Raw genomic sequence first — 16,628 nt, forward strand, 5'->3', positions numbered from 1 at the left:
ATTTAAGCTTTCACGAAATGTAATCAACCTTTTGGCAGATGCATCACAGATGCAGACAGAGTAGCTCACTGCCACAAAAACAACTCTCACCCAGTTTTTTTCCACGTGTCTCCCATCCCGCACTACACATGTTTACAGCAAATGAAATTGAGTGAATACCCCCTGCAGGGAGAAACAGTGAGTTCTGTTTCGGTGTGCATCACAGAGGTCTATGAGGGTGAGGGTCTACAAGGCTACTCTTAGTGATGGCTCATAAACATGGGCTCAGTGTGTGTGGGGTGACAGTGATTGGTGCAATGATAAAGCGGACTTACAGGCACACTATGTGCTGATACAGCGATGCTGTCAGGGTGAGCAATGACCTTTACACAGCGGTCAATGTCAGTGGCGAATCGGAACGTCTCCTCCGCCCTCTGACACCGATCTCTCTTCGAGCACCTGCAGAGAAAGAGGGACAAATTATTTAAATTACACAAAATAGCGCACTACATTTAATGCAAAACATATCCATCCTGAGGTTGTGACTCAGTGAGGCAGTGTTAGTACGTCCTCCACCTCTGTGAGAATGAAATGTCTCAACATCAGCTTGATATATTGATACCCTCAGTAAACATGCATAGCAGCCCCTGGATGAATCTTAATTCCCAACAGGCCATCCCTGCAACTCTGGAGTTCATGTTTGCAGTTTTGGATGTGTTGCTATGCTACTTCTTACAGTCTTTCATCTAATTTTTTCTTTCATGATCAACTTTATCATTTAATTACCATTCTCCATAACCTAATATTTGGAAGTCACATAGTGTTCCCATCAGCCGTAACATCCTACTTGTTGTCGTTCCAAATCCTTTTATTTACAGTCACTTCATCAAACCAATTTGGCGTGTCAGTAAGGCACACGGGGCAGCATCTATTAAATGTCATACAGACATACTAAGTTCCTGTTTTCTAAAAATATTGAAGATTGTAAAGGTAATGTTGAAGGTTAAAGAATAATTTTATTCACAGTTTTGATTTCACACAGTACTCAAACCCTGATCCCCCACACAATTGCAGAACCAATCAGCTATCATCTTCTCTTATTATCTGAAAGGCGACTTATGTCTCTGAGAACGGATGTGAATTCATCAGAAATCCTGGCAAAGCTACCAGTTAGTGTTAAATGACTTCCAGGGACACTTCCTTTTGCGTGTGTGGTGCAGAGGCCGGATCAATCAAACCTGATACATTTGAGGAAGTCAGGTTACCTCAGCATTGATTGGTTTTCTTGACACAGTAAAACAGACTTGTGGCTCAAAGTAAAATGTTTGTTCTGTAATTGTGTGTAAGTCCCACTTTTATGTAACATCTGTTCAGGCCCACAAATCATCGTCAGAATGCTGCAGATGGGAGTGTGTATGTTAAAGCGCCCATAAAGGTTTCTGTGTTATTTGTTTGTTTGTTTTGACGCACACACTAAAGCTTCAGCAGGACTACAAACAACAACACTTCACATGCCGAAAATCACGACTCCTGCATTTCTCAGTAGAATCTGTAAATAGAGATTCAGATGAAAGTGACATTCATGAATCAAACAGTGTTTATAAACTAAGCACATTATATCACAGTGGATGGGTTAACACTGGAGTATGCTGTTCGTCTAATACAGATGCTAAAAGTTGGACAAGCTTGTCCATCTGCATGGGAAACGAGGCTAATTAACAGCCTTTTTGTTTTATGACTTGGTGCTACTGAGAAACAGCTAGCAAGCTATTGCTACACAATAGATAGTGAACAATACTATTGTCAATAACATGAAATCCAAAACCATCACTATATCTCAGCTGCAAACTCTACTGCAGAGGATATAGAAAAATAAAAATGAAATAAAAATGAAACTTATATGGAATCAAAGATATGTGGCAAAAATAATCTTTCATAGTTGTATCCTTAAAGGTCACATATTATGCAAAATACACTTTACCATGTTTTCTAACACCAATATGTGTCTCTAGAATGTAAAAAAAACAAAACAATTATGAAACCAAATCCATCCTCTCCGTCTTTTGCCTGCTCCACTTTTCAGAAAATGTGTGCTCGAACAGGCCGTTTGGAGATTTTCCCTTCATGACATCACAAAGGGCAGTAGCCCCTCCCCCAGCTGGGTGACACTCCCACAGCTAGGCGTTTGTCTTTCTTCTTACCGTAAACAATAGGACATGGACAGAGAAAGCCCGCGCCATCCAAGCCCTTTCAGAGAGGGGGCGTGGTCAGACGCAGCTGATTTACATTTAAAGCTACAGACACAGAAACAGCCTGTTCGGAGCAGGGCTGAAATAGAGGGGTTTGTAGACGTGATCGAATGGAGTGGATTTTGGGCTGGAAACTATACAGACATGTTTTGGAAACTCTGAGACTTATTCAAACTTGTTGAAAAGGAAGATAATGTGTGACCTTTAAACATTACATCTGACTGAGTACATTTAGTTAAGTTCAGTTTTAACATGGTCATCCGCAGCCAATTGCTGTCCGTCAGATGCTCAGTCAGATTGTTCCTTTCACACTCTCGCTGTGCTTTTCTTCAGCACAAATTACCCACAGTGCAACAGAAGAATAAGCTTCAACTCTTGGATCCTCCTACATCCCAACAGGCAATTAAAAGGAAGAAGTGAGAGTGTCTTCACCAGAGTGTGACCTTAATATAATCTTGTAAGGGAGAAACGTTATGCAAAAGGACATTAAAAGTTACGGCCAGGCACAGAAAAGAGGTTTAAAACTTTAAGCAGTTTGCCCGTTTTTTTTGTGGACGAGATGGTTTGATTGGGCTTGTGTTGATGTCGGATTCTATTAAAGAATTTGCGTCTCTAAAGGCTCAGATAATAACAGGCAGGCTGTGTTTAAACATAAATGCTGCATTTAAAAGAACAAGAGTCTCTCAGCTGATGACTTTAATCAAAGTGGCAAACTCTCAGTGTTTTGGCTGCACACCATCATCTCTTTCTCTTAAATGTGTAAAGCGCACAGCGAGGGGAGGTGGCTCTTAATACACTCTCTCTGAAGCTGCTGAGGGGGCGGCAACCTCCTGAGAGAGCTCAAAGAGCACCGAGGCCTCTGCTGTAATTACAGCACAATATAAAGGCGGTATGGAAACCCGGTGACAGCTGCTGCCGGCTCGGCTCCTTGAGGCGGACCAGCGCCACAGGAGTACAGACAGTCACCTCCTGACCGCTCATCAGCTGAAGTGCCTCAGAAAAAAAAAAAAACGGACGCCTTTCATCTCTCATCTCTATTATTCACCGTGTTTTGTCTGATGGAACCATTTGTTCCCTTTTCCTTCAGGCTTTGTACATGTTGAGCTACACCCTACACACACACACACACACACACACACACACACTGTCAGAAAGGTGCTCTGGTGCACTCTGCCAGGGCTGGGAGAGTGAGCTCCTGAAAGGAGGTCTACATGACACAGCGAGACAGACATTCAGAGCCCTGAAAAAGAGCCCGATCTGAGTTTATTAGACAGAAAAATAAAGTAGCCTCATTCTGCAATGTGAGGGATAATGATTCACTTTGGGTTACTTGAGGGAACAGCAGCCTATCTATTCACTGATAAGTGTAAGGCATTCATTTAAATAAACAGTGTAATGGGTCTTGCAGACAAAGTCAGCACTCAGGAAAAAAGGAAAAACAACTGCTTAATGTGGTAATTTAGATTAAAACCAAGCCCATTATTTTTCCCCCTCTCACTTTACTGGCTGTTTGATAACTCTGAGAGCTGCAATTTAAAAAAGGCTGATCATCATCAAGATATTGCGAGCTGAAATGCAGATGTCATAAGTTGAAGGCAGTGGGTAAATCCCCTCGCTGAGGTCAGCTTCAAACTCAGCAGCTGGTTCAGAAACACAGGGTTTTTAATCTCCTGAATCCCCTTTGCTCCATATCGAGGTATTATGCAAGCTAACCTCGGGGTCAGATAATTAAGATGGGGAGAGATAAGCTTCGTCCGCCAGGTTCAAAATGTTCCCCGGGTACGTAGAGGTGCAGTTTGTCCACCCGCTGTGCCTCACAGACTATAATCCCTGCCTCCACCATTAACACCAGTCATCCTCCTGCCTCACAGACATGAAAATGTGGTTTCTGCTGTCCTAAATAGCGCTATTAAAGAGGGATCACTCTGATACAACAACCATGTTCTGCTTCACGGTTTGTCCTGCCAGCTGTTGATAATGGGGAAACACAAGGAGTATAATGACTCTGATATATTAAACTGCTCAAATCATACGACCACATGCAGCCACCACTTATTTTTAGCTCCTTATGAGCCGCTTGTTAATGTTGCCGTTTTAATCCCCCGGCAGAAATGTCTGTTGTGACCACGGGGGAGACAAAGGAAACAGACTCACATGTTGTAGAGCACACACCAGCCACAGTGAGGGTCACCAGAGCTCAGACACTCAGCACAGGTCCCGTACTGTCCGCAGGCCTCCACAGGGACCTGAGACAACTGGAGCAGAGAGAGGACAAAAAAGGGTTTTAATGCAGACTAACACATGTTAATTAAAATACACAAGTCATCATTAAAAAAAAAAAAAAAACTTTCTTTGAAGGAGAAATAAAAGCTGCATTTGGCTCTTTCTGCACATCATATTATGGAAATGTATTTTACAGATAACATGTATGTTCCTGTATGTATGTTCACTGCTGCCGCATTATAATCTCAGAAGCTCCCTGAGAAGTCTTTTTGTTCCGGGCCACAGATGTAATATTTATCTGTTTAATTTAAAATTACAACCAAAAAAAAAACTTTTTTTGACCTGAACACTTTTGGTTAATCACACCACTGTGAGAAGGACCTCTGATTGTTCCGATTATGTAAATGTCCATTTGTTTATTCAAGTTTCAATCTCCTAACGTGTAGTTAAAAATGGCTGCGTGGGAGTCAAAATAAGGTCAACAAAGACGAGCAACCAAAGCCCACTGATGAAATAATAAGCAGGTTGTGAGGAGGAGAGAGAGAGAGAGAGAGAGAGAGAGAGAGAGAGAGAGAGAGACAGAGAGACAGAGAGAGAGAGAGAAATCTCTTTCATCACGTTGTCTAGTATTTTGCAGAATGTAACAGCCTCATCAAAACTCACACTGTGAGAAATCCCAGAGGAAAACAAGTCTGTTTTTCCAACTTCTTGCTGCTGACACACATTAACATGCAGCATTGTGGTTCTGCCCACAAGAGGATGTCAGAAAGAACACGAGACGACACCACGACTGTTTGAGAAACAGGTTGTTGTTTTTTTTGTATTTTTTTGCAAGTCATCTTTTTCCACTTTCTTTGATAAAGGATTTTTTTGTTGCATTTTTTTTTAGCATTTTTGGACTCTTGCAATCGTAATTACACACAATACTGGTTTATGCAGCTTTTTTCACATTCACACACAAGAAGACAGAAAGCGGCCACACACTCTCCCCTCTGCTGCCACTTCCATCATGAATGTCTGGCAAAGCATAAGCTCTTCATTAACCGCTGTGAGAGCTGCTGCTGTCGCCCGGCCAGCATCACCCCTGCATATAAACCAGGCCCGAGCTGCAGCCTGAGCCCACTTATTTTACACTTTGTTATTATTCAAGCTCTGGACGTGTGATGCAAGCAATTTCCTGATGTAAGCAATCACAAATGAAGAGTGGATTATAGATTAGAGAGTCTCCGCTGCTCTTGATAGCATAAGTGGCTGCTCTCTCAGGTCTGTGTTGGCAAAATGGATTATCTGCTGCTCCCTATGAAATAACTTTCGCTCTCTTTTCGGCTGCAGTTCAGAAGCAATTCGGGGCTTTCCATTAGCAAAATGATTTTGTAAGCACGGAAGGGGCTGAGGGTCCATACCTGACGCAGCGGGATTAATCCATGAATTGTTGTGGACCGGAGCTGGCCTGAACTAACAAAGTTGGTCTGTGACCTTTTACAGGGAGAGAGTTATGGATGTTCCAGTGAAGAATCAAATGTGAGGCTCTGTCTGAACATCAGAAATGATTTGTTTAGTGGATGTGACCTGAGAGCACAGCGTGGAATCCAAATAAGATTAAAAGCTGTGTCCTTCAGTTTTAGGTTCACAAGGTCTAAAGAAGAAAAGCAGCCCTGCATGTGAGTAAGCATCTGTTTTATTGAATTGGATAGAAATTTCATTGTCTGTGGTTTTTTTTTTTTTTTTTGCATTCATTTGATTCAAGGCTGAAACGTAGGGAGCTTAAACCAGACGACAGACTTCTGTTTGGAAGGAGATGCTACACTTTGGGCTCCATATGAGGTTTGTAATGCATTGTGTGTAGCCCAATGGAATCAATCAATCAATCAATCATTACTTGAATCGCGCCAATCCATAACAAGTGAGACGCTTTAGAAAAGAGCATATAAGACTCAGGAAGGATTTCTCCTGTTCTTCACGCTTCCTCCTCGCTGCCGAGGAGGTCGGAGCAGGTTGCATGAATGAGGAAGCTGGTGGTTGTAAAGGTCCCACACAGCATATAAACTTATAAAATAAATGTTATTAGACATGGGGGTTGCTCTGAAGTGAATCGATTGAGCTTCATGTAGTAATTCTTATTCTCTGTTCGTCCCAATTATCTCTCTACAATCACGGATAACTGGATTAAGCCCTCGTCCTCAGTTTATATTCAATGTACTGTACTCGCTCATGAATCATTCATGAGAGCAGACATTGGTAATAATTCTAATCAAGCTTTTGTTTGTCTTCTCTTCTCTGAGATCATTACTTCAGCAGAATCCGATCATTAAAAGCAAACACAGAAAAAACCATGAAAACAAAACCGAGCTCGGATTCCGTCTGCCGCTGGATGGTTGTCTGCGTTGCATCAAGGCACAGCTGTATGATCACGTCCACTTTTCCAGCTTTGGAAATGACAAAGTCTTTATCTTTTTCATCACATCTGGTATGCCCTTACACTAATACCGCCCAAAACTTATCATCGCACCAGTTCCCAATCACTTTAACTCTTTCATGAGGATTTTAGTGGAACTTTGCGAGCTCTGTTATGAACATAAAAGCTTTTCCACAGCGACACTCCTGTAATCCCACATGCTCATCCAACTCCATGACCGTAAGTATCGTGTGACCGCTGGGGTTATCCAGTTAGATCCTGGATTTTGTGCCTTTTCGGGTTCAGCGGAAATTAAACGAAAAGCAAAGAAAGAAAGAAAAGTCAAGAAGAAGGTATCATAAGATAAGGCTTGTCAAAGGGAGTTCAATCACGGGGGGGGGGACGACACTATTATTTCTTAAAGCTCCTTTGAGGACTTTGTGACTTTTTGGATGCAGCGGAAATTAAATGCAAAGAAAAGAAAGAAACGGAGGGATTACTTATGTTATGTCACTAGTTGATTGTTTCTCTTCTCTTTAAGATCAGATTTTATTGAAAAAAAAAAAACCTGGTATTTCAAATTGAAACACAAAAAAACCACAGAACAAAGAAAAAAACAGATCAAAGTTACTGAGTCAGCCCCGCCCTGTCGGGGGCGATGTGAGTAACGACGTAGTGTTGTAGTTTTATTGCACGAGTACAACTGAAAGAAGACCAACAGACCTCACAAACTGTAATACAATACAGACAGAGAGACTGGTGCTGAAGTGCAATATCTACTGGACATCTACTCTGAAAGGAGCATGAAAAACCTCAAACAACTTCCCACGTAGCTGGATCAAATAAACACTGAACATAGGGTGACCATGAGCCGGGTCATGACCCCGGTATGTCTCGTTTTCGTGCTCTGAGTCCAGAATAATCACAAATAACTATTAAACACTAGCCGCGGTTTAAACAGTCCATGTCTGAGTTTTTACAAACAAAAACACACGTGATTGAAACACTGATTTATCTGTAAATATTTCTATCAATGTTGTTTCCAAGGCTGTTACTGTTTTAACCAATAAAAAAAAGACACTGATTGGTCTGTACATGTGTCAATCCATCTCAGGGTTGGGGCTGTTTCCTAGCTAGCCTAGCTTATCATACTAACAGAATCTGCAGCATTATGATAGCAAGTCTAGCTGTCGTACTGAAAAGGAAGTCAGTGTTGTCAAAAGAGAGAGTTACAGCTTCCTTCGAAAAAAAAGTACCAGACAATGAATATGTTGCATTTTGCATCGCCCAAATTGGAACAATTCAGACAAACAAAGCCACATTAAAACGAGTAAACACAACCGGTTTAAACAGGCTGGAATATCTACTGTAGTGACGTAAATGACAACCAACTTCAAACTGTCTGCTCAGGAGGGCACCTTGACCTGCCAACTTGCACGATCAGTGCAGGTCACTGATTTTTGGATCGAACAAGTGTCCCCGTTTGGAGGTTTGAACATATGATCAACCTACCTGAACACTGTCTGTCAGGATGGAGCGTTCGTTCTAAAACGAGAAACTTGAAATAATATTCAAGAGAGCGATGAAATCTATTGTCTGTCATTCCGAGCAGCCGTAACACAGTGTAATACACTTGGATGAACCTGGAAGAAGGAATTCTGCTGTACAGTAAACTGACAAACAGGTGAGAGAGTGAAGCGAGACAGACAGAGGCAGAGTGATGCAAAGCAGTGGATGTGTGGGATTACAAACGATGATCTAACATTTTTCAGAGTGGCACTTTGAGAGATTGCCCTGGAAAAACCCTGCAGCAGTCCACACACACACACACACACACACACACACACACACACACACACACACACCCTTTCTCCGTGTTTCAAGCCTTAGCCATCATCTCACATTCAGACGGGTGGCATTCAGTGAGGTTATTGTGCATTTGGTGATATAAGAATTTCTATTGCTAGAAATGATCAAACTAAAGGCAGGCTGAGAAAAAAAAGATTAACTGCTGTGAAGACTCTTTTCTTTTTTTAAATCCATAATGGTTCATAAATGATGTTTTGGTGCGAACACAGACACACAGACACACATTTCTATCCACAGACTCACTGATTCCCTCTCTTCTCTCCTCACTCTTCATCATCATGCTATCCCTGCGTGTTTCACTCGGCAGGAGACGGAGAGGCTCATTGTTATTCCACGAGGGTCGGCTGATCTCAGCCAAATCTGTCTGTGCCTCGTTCCTCTTTCCACATCATTCCTGCATTGTTTGGCTCCCAGGAATCACAAAATCCTTCATCTCAGGGATCTACTGGAAATGTGGGAAATCTGTGAGAGAAGCCCTCTCCCCGGGGGATTCCTAACGCCTGAAAGTCTGAGGAGGGAAATCTGAGCAAAGATGGAAAAGGGAGACAGGCAGAGGAAAGCTTTACTTTGCTCTAAAACTCCTGAGGGCTACAAAGTCAGAGCTGATCTAATATTGAGCGAAAATGCCCCGGCTGAGCGGGGGTTTTTTTGGGTTTGTGCTGGGTTATTTTATGTCACTGGAGGCGGACTGAACACAGTAGCTGGCTATCTCCTTGAAGGAAGCATGTGTCTCTCCTTGAACGACCGGAGCTCATCAATAAGTGATGTCCTGTCTCTTCCAGTCTATCACACAGAGGGAAGAGCTGCCTTGATTTGTTTCTGAAGACAGTACTCGACACAATGCTGCCTCTATTCTCGCTCGCTTCTCACATGACATCTATTGCTTTCTTAAACTTCACACTTTTATAGGTTTTTTGCGGTCTGCTTTCTGAGCTCACAGAGACTTTAGGGGCCACTCTTAAAGCAATGGTTCAGCATTTAGAAGTGGGGTGTAAAGAAAAAAAGAAGATATGGATGCAGACACCGATAGCCTCCGTGAACTGCACTTAACCTGACACCGCTATCTGTTCTGACTCAAGGTTCAAATCACAAAGCATTTTTCACTTCATGATAGTCCAGGGCGAAATATCTCCAAACCATCTTTACAAGTGTTAAAAGTGTGTCCTTATGTGCGGGCCAATTTAACCTGTGAAAATAATGTTTTCAGAACATACTGTATTCACAGACAGTTCTATTTAAGTAGGACTGCTGTCATGATTGTTTTACATTCTTACCACCACCAACTCTGGAACTGTCCCCATACTTTCACTCTTATCACTCTCACTGTTTACTTGCATAGAAATTTAGGCCATTAAGCCCCAAATGCCTAGATTATATTATATGTATTACATGCCAGCATCAGTGCATTGGAATTGTATTTGCTCTACTGCAGAGGTAAGGGTGTGTTTAAGCCTTATGAGTGTCCTTGGTGACACGTGTTCAGACAAATCACTGACACTATAAAATCTACTGCTTTCTAAACACAAAGACAAGTCTGATGTTTGTGTCTTTTCGCGCCTGTGCAGACGTTTAATTCAGTAGAAGAAGAAGTCCTTTTAGTTTAGTTAAAAGAGCAAAATTGATCAACGTATACTCAGACAAATACATGTTCCAAGCATGGTGTATTGTTTTGGTTGGTGAAAACCAGTCCAAAAAATTCAACCCAAAAATCAACCCAACAAAACCTTCCCAAAACCAACAACGATGATGTCTTCTTTGTTATATTAGAGTATGCATGAAAGGCTGTTGTCGGTAAATATCCCAGTCATTTTGACGACTGGGATATCTGGGTTGCTGGCACAACTCTTCTAACTGTACAACATTCAAACTCGTACAGTACGCATAGATTAGGTAATACTCTGTCTGTCAATAAATGCCTTATGCAACCCCAATCCAAAATATCCAAACTATCCCTTTGAATTACTGACACAAATGCAATCGCCCCGTTGCCCTCTCTGTCCTGTGACTGTGGCTCGATACATTCCAGCAGTCAGCGGACATCCCAGAGCGTTTTTTTTTATTTTTTTATTTGGCCACACTGACACCTAATCCCATTTCACAGTGCCATGCAGCCAAGCCAAAATAATCACTTGATGGGAGTTGAAAGTGATTACCACTGTTCACTCTTATCTCCAATGAGTGCAGAGAATATCGTCCAACAGCAACAACAACTGCTCGCCTCTGTGATTCCGGGCCAAGTGAGGAGCGTACGAGAGGAGATATACAAGCACAGAAGACAAACAAAAAAAGGGTTTGTATGGGGTGCGTGTGTCACATACAAAAGATGCATGCGCTGTAAGTCGATTCGCATGGATAAGTAATTAGAACAGTGGTCCATCCCCTTACACACAGCCTACATATTTAACAACCCTGACTGGAGACAGACTCTTCGTCATGTTTGGATCCTGCCACATCGGGATGACAGGATAAGGCAACATCATCTGGTCTGAATCTAGATAAAATAGCATGAATTTATCAGTTAAAATAAATTAACACGCTTGTTTGAAACAGTTTTAATGCTCATCCACAAACTGTACAGAAAAAACCCCCCAGCAAGCTTTAGTTCTCAAATCTGGACAGAACAAAGGCAAATATTGTTTTGCCCTACCCTGATAAAACAATCCAATTACGTTCTAAGAAAAAAATTAAATGCTAATGCAAAAAAATACTGCAGGCCTCTGATGCAGCCTTGAATGTGGTATTGTGTATTGGCAAGTCAAAGCACCAATCCAATACCAGAAAATTCTTTCTAAAAGCCAACTGAATTCATCCGAAACAGCGTTAAAGCGATTACAAATTATAGCTACTAGCTATTAGCGACTGAGTTGTGGACAGTAGCCTATAGTGCAGTGCTAGATAAGCATCGAAAATAGCTAAATATGAGCTAGCATTAACTCCAATCACACATTTTAAAGCTGTATTTATGAGAATGTAAATTTAAGACGGCTAAAAGTGATGAATTAAAGAAGTCTCATGATGAGAATCAGGTTGCTTCCAAGGTAGACACAAGGTGGCATTAGCCGAGCTGTCGCTAATATAAACTCGCTTTTTCCAGGCTCTCAGCCGGTTTCTATTTTACAGTTTTCTCAGTGTACAGAGTTACAGACCATAAAACAGTGATAAGAATATCCTTCCAAACATTTCAGAGCTCACAGCAGTAACTATTAGAATATCTTTTTTAACGCTCTGGTATTAGCACAGTACGCTAGCTGGGTATCGTTCAATTCAGGACTCAAGATTTGAGAAGAGGGAAAAAAAGGTTTCTGGACATCTAATTACACATTTCAACTACCTGCCCTTGTGATGCCTTATGTTACGGGGCTAGAACTCATCGGCTTGTTGCTGAGAGTCTGACTATTCTACATGACCCCAATGCTCTAGTTTCTCCTGACAACAGCAGCAAAGTGAGGATGTTTTCTTACCTGATTGTCAGACATGACATAAAGAGAGTTCCTGTCCAGGGAGAAGGCCATGTCCCTGAGGATGGGGCTGCTATCCTTCATCACGGTCACTGTCTCGTACAGCACCCCTCCCTCCAGAGGACCGTCCACTCTGATCTGCGGAGACACGAACAAACACAGAGACGAAGAGACAGTGAATGCCTCGCTGCAGGACATGGTCTCTGAGTGGTAACTGTACAGTTGTAGAGTGACATCCGTTTTTGTAAATCTGTCCCTCCAGAACACTGATGTTATCACAAAATATTCATTGAAATCGAATTAAATCAACATTTATTGTCGTTTTTGTTTTGCACAGCAGAATGAGTATGGACTCTCTTATAGCTGATTTACATATAAACAAATGATATAAAACTCTATATTAAACACCATACTGTAGAGTCCCTGAACCCAAAATTGTAATCTTTAAAACAGGATAGTTGAAACTGTTGAGCTGTACAAGAAACCTCACTTTGAGTTCAAGCTACCATCCATTTCACCATCTTTGTTTTAGTTCTACTGGTGATATATATACACAGTAAAACTAATAGTTTTTGACTTTTTGGGTAATGCAACGACCTGACCTTTCTGGTACTGAAGTTGAAGTTATGAAAACAATAACTTTAAAAAAGTCAAACTGTTTCACTGCACTGTGGAAAATGTCCTCTTATGAGTCATTTGCATGTTGTTCTCTGTGGACTATGTACTTATCTGAACAGGACTAAAAGGCAGTAAATAACCTGCATTCTGTTGTGAAAACATTAGTTCATTAACAGAGAAGCTGCCAATCTGAAATGAGTCATAAGTGGTCTGTTTTTGTATTTGTACTAAAGCTAAAAGCATTTGAGGGTATTCAGTCAGAGCTCCAGAAGTGTCCAAGTAGTTTTTGAATTGGTGCCCAGGCAGAATCACAGTGAACTTTTGTTTTTCTACACAACATCTCCAGACGGAGTTGAGGTTGTTGACATGGCCACAGGGGCAGCTGGCAGCAGCACTGCGAGCGACCTGACGTGATAGAGAATTCCCTCTCAACCATAGTTTATTGAGAGCGGCCACTTTGCTGGGTAAAACGTGCTGAGATAGATAGCAACACTTTTCTCCCAAATTTGTTCATTTTCATGCATTTTAAAGAAAATGGTTGAAAACTGTCAGGTAAATGAACCTCGTGGTGTTCCTGGTTTGATTGAACAAATCCTCAATCAAAGACAACAAGTGAGCAGAGGTTGTTAATGTGACTCAAGGCTTAATTGTTACAGGTTGTAGGTCCGTATTTCACAACTATAACAGTTTTAGTTGCAAGCAGGATTGCAAACGCCACATGGTGAAAACAGATTGTCCAAGAAAGAGCACCAACTGCACAAAAACTGCATGTTGTGGACTTTGCTCAGTGTAATGAAAGTCATCTCACAGGACAACAGTTTACGCCTTTTTTTCTTCATGGAGACCCCAAAAACCGACTATGTCTTCTATACTAATGCGACTTATATTCCAGATTTTATGGTAGGCTGAAGTAACTGCACTTAAATTCTCCAAGTTTTAATTTGCTTTTCATTTCACTGTTGAATGGCTTCTTGATATCTGCTTTTATCTGGTCACTAAATTAGTATTTTAGCTCTACTGTGTGACAAGAAGCATACACAGTAAAGTGCAAGTGCTTGTGGAGCACAGAAAGATTTAGGCTATCTGCTGCAACTAATTCAAAAGTCCAATTGAACACCAGTCCCACTCTGACGGAAATCCCCCCCTGAGGTTATAGCCATGACGCAGTTCAGTTTTAAAACGTGTTCAGTGAGCTCAGCCTTAATTTGACTTTGGAACGACTTTCAGGGAACAATCTTGTGGGGCTCATTAAATGCAGACATGGAGAGCAGATGCCCAGTGGTGAAGGCTTTTTCGATTCTCTTCTCCCACCTCTGCCTACAAACAAGATGTGCTGCTCCTGTGAAGCAAACAAATAAGCCGGTCTGTCTTTGTAATAAGTGTCTTACTGATGCCGGAGCTGTCAAAAGGCTGCCTCGTGAGGAGGTGAAACCGTTTTTAATGATTCAGAGTGGTGGGTAAACTGAAAACCCCTTTATTATTGCTGATATAATCTCTCTGTTTCTACTCACTACATAATGAAACTGTTAAGACTTTTTATTTCACCACACGGAGAAATCTCTGCGTCTGTTTGTTATTTATTCTATAACCATTGCCTTTTTTTTTCACCACAAAAATCTTGGCAATGCTCCAAAAAAAAAATTCTTATTTCACAAATGATACCTAGTTTTGCACTCACCAAACCCATCTTGCACCACAGGAATGATGTGAATCATAGCAGCACAGAAATGATGTGAATTGCATCATGGAGTGATGATAACCTGACACTTGTAATATAAGTCAGAAATGTGAACTGAGAGTCTGAATTAAGCATGAGAGGAGAAAAATGCTCATTAGCTATGCCAACCAAGGTTGAAGGCTAATTTAAATCCTTGGGAGATCAGATCATTAAACATGTGATGCAATTACAGCAAATCTGAATTAATCTCTCAATCATGATAATTAAAATAAATGTAACAAATAATGAAGGAATTGGAGCAGAGAATTGCGCATGTGTTGCGAACGTCTGCAGTGCGATTCTGCCAGTCTTCCTTGCATGCATCCTGACGCGTGGACTTAAGCAACCTCACCATCCAAATCAAATTTGACTGCAGAAGATTTTGAGTGTGTGCCAGGTCCCGCCTGCACACGTGGTGGCAGAGCCTCAGCACTCTCTCAATAGGGACAGTCAATCAATACAAACTGATTACATGATTGGATCCCCTGGGCACCGAAACTTCATCAATCAATCACGCCTCCACCTTCCAGGCAGCTGTGTCTCTCTGACTGTCAGCTCCGCCAGCGAGGACTGACGAAGGGAGGGAGAGAATACGTGCACACATTTGGGTGTATCCACATACAAACACACCAAAGAAACAAGCTCAAAGCACCATGTTCCCATGGTGGCCAATTTCCTCCTACATGGGAATCTCAAATGCGTCATAATTGGTGCTACTGTACCTCAGGTTGTAAGTCATTAAGATAAACGTTATCTAAGAGTCGTCTTGATAAAAATGCACCTGAAAAGCATAATGATGGTAAATATGAGAGAAATTTAACAATAATATAAAGCAAAGCAATATATTTGCTTTCTCTTAAAAACAGCATTTACTAGCATTCAGGCAGATAACATAATGTTAAATCTTCTTAGTCTTGACATTTTACATTTTTACTGTTCATTTTCTTCTCAGTAAGTTCTAAACTTGGAAGAGATGAATAGATCATGATTGTCAGAAATCCTGAATCTGAACACAGTGGTACGTTTTTAACAAAGATGAAGCCAGCGTGACATTACCCATCGGTTTATCCAGGGGGTTTATGAAGCCTTGAGTTCAGCTTAGTAGTCATCAGTACCTGCCTCCCAATGTGAACATTTAGGTTTGATATCATTAAAAGTAAATGTCATGGAAAGACAAAGTACAGAAGACCATGTACTTTGGTGTTTTAATATAAAGGTCTCGTGCAGATTCTCAAACTTTTTCGAGCTAGCCTCAAGTGGACACTCAAGGAACTGCCTTTTTTTCTGGCATCATTTTCAGCACTGGAGGCTGCTGCTCAGTTAATACAGTCCATAATGTTATGAGATTATTTGTTTCACCAGATCATAAGAGGACTCCGTTTGTCTCTCACAGTTCATTACCTCAGCACTGTGCACAATCCTATCCTCTAAATAGTTGTTTCATAGACAGATTTATCTCCCAGCTAAGCTCTTTTTCTTCGCTCATTGTCTCCTTTCTTTCTCTTGCCCTGTCTTCTCCAGCTCCTACACTGCCTCCTCCTCCTCCTCCTCCTCCTTATTTTATCCTCATCCTAATTCTCCTCTCCCATACTACAGTCCCACGCTGTAACTGAGCCAGTTTACATTATATTTTCCCACACTTCTCGTTTCATAAATAGCAGGGATGGAAACCAGAGCATGTTAGTATTTCTGTGGTGAAACCATTTTTAAAGGAAAAACCAAACATTAGTTCAACAGAAGGATAGATACAGAGTCCTGTGTGTGCTTTTTAGTTGGCAATGAAGAGGCTGACAGAGGGCCAAGAGTGCAAGGATGAGCTCAGACAAATTCTGACCCATCGTGACCAATCTGTGGTGTTTGATTTCAGCGGATTAAAAGTGTTTTTATCATTTAAAACAGGGCTGACCAGACAGGAGCCCTCTGGGAGTACAACAGGTCCTCCATCTCTGCTTAAGCCTCACAGCTCCATAATGAGAGTAAGGCGGGTTTAATTGGTTTTATAATGAGCCTGACACACACAAAGTGGCACACACACACACACACACACACCTACACACACAGGCATGCAAACAAAGACACATATGCACCATGTGCACACAAACACACTCTGCACACACTCT

At 41.5% G+C, this 16,628-nt stretch overlaps 1 protein-coding gene across 1 annotated transcript in view; it reads right to left on the bottom strand.

Moving 5' to 3' along the window:
* LOC306822672 (plexin-A2-like) overlaps positions 1 to 16,628 on the bottom strand; it is a 98,618-nt gene that overhangs the window by 46,776 nt on the left and 35,214 nt on the right. Inside the window, exons 4-6 of the mRNA XM_079341825.1 lie at positions 12,177 to 12,311; positions 4,383 to 4,483; positions 315 to 438 (exon numbers count right to left, since the gene is read on the bottom strand). Coding sequence (XP_079197951.1) covers positions 315 to 438; positions 4,383 to 4,483; positions 12,177 to 12,311 — 360 coding nt within the window. The remainder of the gene's footprint in view (positions 1 to 314; positions 439 to 4,382; positions 4,484 to 12,176; positions 12,312 to 16,628) is intronic.

This window comes from Symphodus melops (genome assembly GCF_947650265.1).
Source record: "Symphodus melops genome assembly, chromosome: 4".
NCBI lineage: Eukaryota > Metazoa > Chordata > Actinopteri > Labriformes > Labridae > Symphodus > Symphodus melops.